Source organism: Mirounga leonina, unplaced genomic scaffold, assembly GCF_011800145.1.
Source record: "Mirounga leonina isolate KUSES-001 unplaced genomic scaffold, KU_Mleo_1.0 Mir_239, whole genome shotgun sequence".
NCBI lineage: Eukaryota > Metazoa > Chordata > Mammalia > Carnivora > Phocidae > Mirounga > Mirounga leonina.
Genome location: NW_023270624.1, coordinates 1,813,969 through 1,823,448, shown reverse-complemented (window position 1 = coordinate 1,823,448; position 9,480 = coordinate 1,813,969). Strand labels below are relative to the sequence as shown.

Below are 9,480 nucleotides of genomic sequence, written 5' to 3'. Positions count from 1 at the left end.
GGAGTCCCGGGATCGAGTCCCGCATCGGGCTCCCTGCTCAGCACCGAGTCTGCTTGTCCCTCTCCATGAGACACACTCTCTCTTTCAATGTCTCTCTCTCTAATAAATAAATAAATAAAATCTTAAAAATCTCAAAAAAAAAAAAAAACCATCTGTTGATACTGGTTTCTAAAGCTTTATTGTCTGATTTATTTAAAATATGCTTTATTTTTCCACACACACCTACATCAATATAATATTGTGCAAAGTCTGAACAATATGAACTTTCTCCTGTTAACTTCAAAAAATAAAACTGCTGGCTATTTTCCCAGCAAAAACGGGTTTGACAGAGTAGAGAACTGCAATCTCGGACAAGCAAGCTTCTGCAAAACCACAGGCAAGTCTGGGGAGCAAAAGAGAGGAACGCTCTTTTATAGAGAAAAGGGGGCGTTGGGAGGGGCTGTTGTAAACACCAGGCCCATTGGGTTAAACTGGGAGTTGGAAGTATGGTGGCTTCTCATTGGCTGAGCTGTGACGGTCTCTCATTGGCTGGGCTGTTGCTGGGGGAGGAGGAAAACCTTTCTTCCTCCTGGGGCGGTAAAGTAGTAGCTAAAGTAGTAGGGGCTGCAGTTGGCCAGGAGCTTACGGTGTGAGAGCTCCCCCTGCTGGCCTCCTGACGCCTCTTTTTTTTTTTTTTTTTTTTTTAAGTAGGCTCTGTGCCCAGTGTGCATGCAGCCCAGCCTGGGGCTTGAACTCATAATCCTGAGATCAAGACCTGAGCTGGGATTAAGAGTCAGCTGCTTAACCGACTGAGCCACCCAGGTGCACCCCCCCCCATTTAAAATGAGGTTTCCTTTTATAAATTTTTACACTTCCAATGTTAATTTTCCCCAGTGCAAAAAACATTCAAGATGAAATACAAACCATCTCCTTGGGAAAAATTAAAGTTTCACGATAACCGAATGCCATGAACTCTCCTTTCGCTTTCGCTCCTACTGCTGTGCTCCCCGCAGGGGGACCCCGACGTGCAGGAGAACCGTGGGATCCTTCTGCTGATGTCATAGCCTCAGCAGTGTGGGAGCACATCAGGTGTTTCTCCTGACACACAGTCCCCACCCAGAGGGGGTCAATGTGTAAAACACAGGTTCATTTTCCTAAAATAACTGTGTGGCTTCGTATCTATAAAATGTGGCAAAATAAGTCTCGCGTATCGTTGCGCACCTGCCTGTTGTCTGGTCACTATCCATCCCCCCTTCCTTTCTAAGAGAACTGCCCTCAGTAAGCGGCGCCAGAGGGACGGGGCGGGTCCTCTCGAGTGGGATGGGGGAGGCACAGGCTCTGGGTTCAAAGTGGGTTCAAGGTCTCCTTTGCCACTTCCTTCCCATTCGTCCTGAGCAAGCTACGGACCGCTTGCTCTTGGGCTCCCTGCTCAGCATATAAGGTGGTGGCCTGTCTAAGCCTAACCAAAACAATAGCAGCAGCAGCAAAAAATAGCAGCTACATTTCCCAGCCTGCCTTGCTATTAGGGCGAGACCTTTGAGAAATGAACCAGAAGCAGCTGTTGGGGCTGAGAGAGACCTTGCAAGTGGCAAGTCTTTTGGTCCTGCTATCTTCCTCCTGCCTGCCTGGGACAGGAAGAGATGGATGGAGCCCCAGCAGCCACCTTGGAAGCATGGGGTTGCTAGCCCCACCCCATCATTAGAGGAGAGAGCTGGAAGGAGCCCGGGTTTCTCAGAGATAGAATACATTAAAAATTCCTCTAATTTCAGGCCTCTTCTTCTCAGAAAATTACCTGTCAGTGTGCGGAAGTTGGTGTTGTTGAGGCGATGGCAGACTCGTGTTCCGTTTCCTGACATCCTGGGCCTCTCCAGGTATCAGCCCGGCGCTCACCACCGCTTAGAGGATTCGGAGCCCCTGCTGAAGAGTCTTCTTACAGCCTTCTTCATGTCCTGGTTCCTCAGGCTGTAGATGAAGGGGTTTAGCATGGGGGTCACCACTGTATACATGATGGTTGCTACTGTGTCCTGGGCTGAGAAGGAGTTGGGGGGTCGTATGTATACCCTCAGGACAGTTCCATAGAACAGGGTGACCACAGACAGGTGGGAGATGCACGCGGAAAATGCTTTGCACCTTCCTGGGGTGTAGGGGATCTGGAGGACAGCTGCAGCTATGCGGATGTAGGAGACCACAATGAGCGCACAGGGGGCCACAAACAGGACCACGGCGCCCAGGAACACGTGCTGATTGACCCGCGTGTCTGAGCAGGCAATCTTCATCAGCAGGTAGGCCTCACAGTAGAAGTGTGCGATCTCCCGGGCGGAGGAGCAGAACGTCAGTCTGTTCATGAGGAATGTGTGGACCAGAGCGATGAGGCCTGAGCACGTCCACATGAGTGTAGTCAGTCCCCTACAGAGCTGGGGGGAGATGATGGTGTGGTACTGTAGGGGGTGGCAGATGGCCACGCAACGGTCCAGTGCCATGGCCGCCAGCAAACAGGTGTCCAGGTTGGCAAAGGAGATGAGAAAGTACATTTGGGTCAGGCAGTGGGGGTAAGAGATCGTCCATGTTCCTGCTACGTGGCTGACCAACAGCTTGGGGATCAGGTTGGTGGTGAAGCAGATGTCAGCAAAGGAGAGATTGGTAAGGAAGAAGTACAAGGGTGTGTGCCGGTGGGGATCGGAGCCGATGATGAGGATAATGAGTGTGTTCCCGGCCACGGTGACCAGGTACATACACAGGAAGAGCCAGAAGAGGACTTGCCGCTGCTCTGGGTCACTGGTGATGCCAAGCAGGAGGAACTTGGTGACTCCTGTCCCATTCTCCTTCCCCCTGGACATCCCACTTTGGCTCGGGGAGGTGACAGCCTACACACACAAGGGGGAGGACAAAATCCCAGCAGAGCCTGGTCTTGCTGTATGTGAAGAATCAGATCAAAGGTCATTTGTGATTGGATACATGACCAGAATTTTGTACCCATGGTAATTGCTGCTTCTTATCAAGTGCTTATTATGTGCTTATTATGTGCTACGGAGTTTACATGCACGATCTCTCTTAATCCCCGCAAAATAGGTACTCTTATGATTCCCGCTTTTCAGATGAAGTAGCTGAGACTCAATATATGTAGCTTGCTCAGGACCACATGAGTAGGAAGTGGCAAAGGAGACTTTGAACCCACTTTGAATCCAGAGCCTGTGCCTCCCCCATCCCACTCGAGAGGACCCGCCCCGTCCCTCTGGCACAGCGTACTGAGGGCAGTGTGACCGAATCTTTGACCTCAACCCAGCCAGCATGTCCTCTCTAGAAAGGACTTCCTGCCCTGGTTCCTGCCTGCTTATCTGACTGCATGCCCTTCCTGCCTCAGAACAGGGCCTTTGCATGGGCTCTTCTTGTCCCAGCATTTCTCTCCACCCGGACCTTCTCATGGCTGATTTGTCACCTTTGTAACTCTGTGGGAGGTTACGTCATTTGTTAACTAGTTTATGGTGGGTTTTCCCCATGAGGCCATGCCCTCCTGAGAACAGGGTTGTGTCCACGCCATTCCCTGTCGTGTGCCCAGTGCCCGTAACAATCCGCAGCACATGGTCAGTGCTCAACAAAGCCATCAAATAGAAGAATGAACTTTCACAAACGTATTGCACACCAAAATCGACCCGTAGAAAATATGTGGACAGCAGGCTAATGAGAAATGTTTTGTTGTGATTAATGAATGCATTTAAGCAAAGAAAATAGCAGGTGTTTCTTTCTTTTTTTTTAAACTTTATTTATTTAAGAGAGAGAGAGCATGCACAAGAGGGAGAAGCAGACCTCCCCACTGAGCAGGGAGCCCAACACAGAACTCAATCTAGGGACTCTGGGATCATGACCTGAGCCAAAGGCGGAGGCTTAACCGACTGAGCCACCCAGGTGCTCCTGCAGGTGTTTATAAGAGCTGAGTGGAAGGCAGGCAGGGTGGAGTCATAGGCAAGCCCAAGGTTCTGTGCCAACAGGAATTTCCTCGAATATATGAATGAGGAGGAATTATGAATCTGGTCTATGTGATCCAGGACATGTGACTACTGTAGACCAGAGGAACAACCCAGACACTGCCTGCTGGTGTATTTACTTGGTTTAGACCCTTAATGTTCTACAAGATATTTCCTATTTGCTGACATTTTAAAAATCAAGGATTACAGGGCGCCTGGGTGGCTCAGTCGGTTAAGCGTCTGCCTTCAGCTCAGGTCATGATCTCAGGGTCCTGGGATCGAGCCCCATGTTGGGCTCTCTGCTCAGCAGGGAGCCTGCTTCTCCCTCCCTCCCCTCCCTCAAATAAATAAACAAATCTTTTTTAAAAAATCAAGGATTTCGTATAAAATCTGGATTCTGCCTCTTGAAAAATCTGCAGACCTGGAGACATTGGACTCTCATTCTTGGCCAGCAACAATAGCCGGGGAAGGCGAACAGCTAATACTCACTGAGCACTCCTTGTGCTTAGTGCTGTACACAGATGCTTCTGGGACCCCTCAGAGCCCTCCTCTGCAGTCACTTTATAAATGTCCCTGTTCCACATGAGGCAAGGGTTGCACAGCAGAACTAAGTGATGCTCCCAGAGTGGCAGAGCTAGTGGTCTTCCTCTCTAGACTGCCCTGTGTTAGTTGATTTTTATCACCATGGTTGTCTCCTGTTCTGGCCCCTGGAATCACTTGGGAAAAGTCTACTCACTTTCCATGTGCCACTCTCTCTAGTATCTTCTAGAAGCTATCATTTCTCGAGATTGCCTTATCCCCAGGCAGTCTAAATTCTGAAGGACTTTTGAAAGCTGGGATGAAGAATTTGCAGAAGAAGTTCAGTCGGTTATGGAAATCTTACTTTGATTTTAGGTGCAGAGTTGTTCGTGTCTACAAAATTTTAAACAGAAAACCAAATGAAGTATTTATTCAGGACCTTAACCTCACATTACACTGTGTCCCTGTCCCATTCCTTCTGGTCCTCTACTTCACACTTCATGTAGTAGATAAGTCAGAGTAATTTATTTATCCATTGGCTTTGAATGATTTCTTTGCCAAAATCTTAATATTAGATATGATTTCTTTTTTTAAAAAAGATTTTATTTACTTATTTGACAGAGAGATACACAGCAAGAGAGGGAACACAAGCAGGGGGAGTGGGAGAGGGTTCCCGCTGAGCAGGGAGCCGGATGCGGGGCTCGATCCCAGGACCCCGGGATCATGACCTGAGCTGAAGGCAGACGCTTAACGACTGAGCCACCCAGGTGCCCCTAGATATGATTTCTCAAGACTAATTTTTGCCTCATTATGAACAATATTAAGGATGTAGCTGAATTTTTGTATAATAGAAATTTCTGGCAACGAATGGATCACGAGGTAGTTCTTTGGGTCCCATCATGTTCTGTAGGGAATTTGTGTTGTAATCATGCTTTGTATGGTGGGATTTGATCTGTACCATGGAAGTCTGAATTCTTAAGGGACATCTGCAGTTACTTTCATATAACTTGAAGTAAAACAAAATGGCAGAAATGGATGAAATGGGGAGACTTTCATCCATCTGCTCACGCCATCATCAGTCAGGTGCGTGTGGAGCACTCATCTCGTTCCTGTGGGGCCACCAGAGAAGGGAACAGACCCTATATTCTAGGAACACTACTGCCAACCAGAAAGCACTTACTAAACTCAAAAATTGATATGTTTAAAGCCAACGGGGAGTAGAACTGAGATGTGTTGGAAACTCATGGTGAGGCAGAAGGGAAAATGGCAGCCTGGTCTGTGGCGGAGAACACTGGGAAACGTAAGACAATAAAGACAACCTTTTCAATATTTTCTTTAAAATTCCACATTGCCTAGTGTTTGCTTCAGGAGCCTTAAATGGAAACATCAAAAATCCATTATGGTTGTGTAGGACTTTGCACCATGCAGGCCCATGTCCCATTCCCTAGAATTCTCTGCTGCTCACTGGGCAAGACAGCTGACACCGATGCTCTGGCTCACCTTTCATCTTGAAGTGGATTTAATTGCTTGTTCTCCTTTTCCTCCTCTGTACAATGGGGATGGCCTGTGAGGACAAGGGAGAGGGTGACTGAAAATCCCTGGCACAGTCCTTCCATGTCCCGCGGAAATCAGCGGGCGGCAGCTCCCGATCGAGCTGCTACACCCTCTCCTCAGGACCGTACCAGACATCCTGCAGAATGCTGACAGAAGGAAACCCGGAAGCCAGGTCCTCCCTGCACTTAGAGGAGCGGTTAGACGAAAGGTCATGTGACACCACATGTGAATCTGCTAACCTCACATCCGGGGTGTCTGTGTCTGACCTTCTCCTCCATTCCAGCTTCCCCTGGTCTCACCTGGCTGCCTGTGCTGATCTTAATTCCTTCCCTAGGTTGCAGTTCTGGCCTTCACTTCTCTCCTCCGGGGCTGGCGGCAGATTCCATGACTGCCCCACCTGGAGCAGAGCAAGGGCGGCAGGGCTGTGGCAGGTGGAATGGGCTGATACAGCCTCCTACCTACCGGAGAAACTTGCTTGGAGCACTACTGGAAGTGATAGTGCTCCCAGCATGTGCTCTCCCTCGGTGGTGAGCACCTGCTCCTTCCCAGAGCAGCCTGCTTCTCTTTGAACACTTTGGTTAAAAATGTCTGTAAATTAGGAATTTAGGGTGATCCCAAGGTCTTATTTGGGGGACTGTGGGGTGTTGTTTGAAGCAAACAGTCGTGCCATTGTGCAGAAGGTGAGGTCCTGGTTTGGGAACCTGGGACCCACAGTTGCTTGAGCAAGGATGGACATAGAGCCACGGTGTGAGTTACTGGTGTGACTAAATTTTGCACTTTGTAGTTTCTAATGCGGTTAATTGATAGCATTCTCAGGCCATGATTCGACAATATTTAAAAGAGTTATGTTGATTCAGGGGTGCCTGGGTGACTCAGTCGGTTAAGTATCCCACTCTCGATTTCAGCTCAAGTCATGATCTCAGAGTTGTGGGATAGAGGCCCGTGTTGGGCTCTGCACTCAGTGGGGAGTCTGCTTGTTTCTCTCCCTCTGCACCTCCCTCTACTCTCTCTCTCTAATAAATAAATAAATGAAATCTTAAAAAAAAAAGTTATGTTGATTCAAATGCATAAAGACTTTCCCTATACATGACCTGACTTGCCTTTCTGCAGCCCTATGAAGTAGGTGGGTCACATGGCAAGTGTGATCACCCCATGGATAATTATGGATTGATGGGTACCAACCTACTCAAATCTCACTGCTCTGGGGTGTGGGGACAATACCTGGGGTCCAGAGAAGCACAGTCTGTTCTCTTATCCTCTGGGCTGGAACACCATCCCTTCTATAGATGTGTAGGGATTTTATGGTCCCCACCAAAGTGAATGCCCAAAGCTCCTGATTATAGGCAATCCACAGGGAATTTGTCCATGTTCTGCAGATCACAAACAAATCACCTACCCCAGGGGCTAAAGTGGAAAGAAAGAGGATTGCATTCATATTGTCGGTCAGGGACGTAAGAGATTTTCCTGTTGGGAATCTTCCAGGTTAGCTCAAGCCCCAGCTGGAATGTAAGCCTCCATAGATGCACATTCCCTGAAGAAGGCTGGCCATGTCCTTCCTCAGTACTCTCTGCCCTATTTTGCCTTCATCAAAGGACTGAGAGAGAGTTGACAGATCTAGGTCCTAATCTGGAGCAGACCCATCTTATCCTCTGATTATTCTGGATATATACTTGGGGGATTGGTTAGAATGGCATGAGATGTTGAAGAACTATCCATGATGTGATGGGGTGGGAAATGCCAGAAAACAGAGTTCGGGAAGCAGCCTGCGTCATGCTGCTTCTGAGTGTTTGAGGATGAGGGTTCATGGTCTCCATGTTGTCTTTGGGGTGGTGGAATGGTTGGATGCCGGGTATGGTCCTGGCAGTCATCATGATTATACCTGCGACTGTGCTGAGGGAGGTACCAGGGTCCATATTGGAGCAGAGCCTGGAACTCTTGTGTCCCACCTGTCTCCAGCCTTACCTGCACTAGTTGTAAAATGATGTTCTCGGTCTAACGGCCAACATTCCTTCTCTGGTTATAGGATTTATCTAGTCAGTGTTTATTGGACACCTGCTGCATGGCAGGGACTGTTTCAATTCTACAGGAGAGAGAAGTGGGATGGGATAGGCCTGCGTCCACGCTGCTTTCACCCTAGTTGGGGAGAGAGCACAGCTTCCCATGTATAAATGGTTGGAATACTGTATAAAATCAACCCTGGCCTCATGTCATGTCTCTGCCTACAATTTCCGGAAACTGCTCTTTCTACCAAATTCTGAAAGGTATTAAATGGCAGGTTGTATATGAGCATTGGTTATGGGAAGTCTGGATTGTGCTCACATCACTTGGCTCAAAAGTGATTTATTTGTCTATATACAGACCTAAGAAAGAATACAAATGGTCTGCATCCTTCTTGGCAAATATATCAAAAAACAAAGGCAAGACAAACTGAGGATTTTAGAGGGGAGGGGGGCGGGGTGATGGGTTAGCCCTGTGATGGGTATTAAGGAGGGCACTTACTGCTTGGAGCACTGGGTGTTATATGAAAACAATGAATCATGGATCACATCAAAAACTAATGATGTAGGGGCGCCTGGGTGGCTCAGTCGTTGGGCTTCTGCCTTCAGCTCAGGTCATGCAATCCCAGGGTCCTGGGATCGAGCCCTGTGTTGGGCTCCCTGCTCCACAGGAAGCCTGCTTCTCCCTCCCGCATTCCCCCTGTCACTGTGTCTCTCTCTGTCAAATAAATAAATAAAATCTTTAAAAAAAAAACAACTAATGATGTATTGTATGGTGACTAACATAACATAATAAAATTAAATTAAATTAAATTAAAAAAAAAAAAAGTTCAAACTAGCCCAGTCAAAAATGAGAGCTTATTGGCTCATGGGACTACAAAGCCCAAAGGTAGGTCTTCAGGTTCAGCTGGATCCAGGAACTCAAACTATAACATTAGCATCTTATTTCTCCTCCATAATCTGGTCATTCTTTTATGTGCATATTTTTCATTGAATTTAAAAATATTTCTAAGAAAACAACAACAAACCAAAGGTGGGGTTGTGCCGAAATATCACTCATATCTCACATTTAAAAATTATGAGCCCGACCCAGTAGTTTTTGACTGACAACATGAGATGCCTGAGGTTTCGAGGAAATAAAAGATGGCCTGTTCTGAAAATGGTTTTGGCAAGACGCTGATTTCCTCCTTGTGGCTCCCACATGAAAAGTCAATCTAGATAACCAGATTTATTAGGGGTCAGAGTTCATCAGTTAGACAACACCAACTTCCATCGACAAAAGGTAAATAAAAGACAGAAGGTCATGGCTGGAACAAAGTCATCTGCTGAAGGCCGACTGACATTGTGAGATGAAAGTCCGTGTGAAGCTTAGCTCCTGCCCTCAAGCACAGGGCGACAAGTTACTACAGGCAGGACGGTGACTTGCAAGACTCAGGGAAACTTCAGCTCCCAAGAGACAGTACCAGGCT

At 47.7% G+C, this 9,480-nt stretch overlaps 1 protein-coding gene across 1 annotated transcript; it reads right to left on the bottom strand.

Moving 5' to 3' along the window:
- Window positions 1–1,786: 1,786 nt before the first annotated feature.
- LOC118026479 (olfactory receptor 1D2-like) lies at window positions 1,787–3,436 on the bottom strand. The gene has a single exon (XM_035029336.1). It carries the CDS (start codon window positions 2,814–2,816, stop codon window positions 1,866–1,868), a length of 951 nt encoding a protein of 316 aa, XP_034885227.1. The 5' UTR covers window positions 2,817–3,436; the 3' UTR covers window positions 1,787–1,865.
- Window positions 3,437–9,480: the final 6,044 nt, after the last annotated feature.

Bases quoted from the DNA above. Each gene is read 5' to 3' on its own strand.
- LOC118026479 (XM_035029336.1), bottom strand. From the start codon at position 2,816: ATGTCCAGGGGGAAGGAGAATGGGACAGGAGTCACCAAGTTCCTCCTG.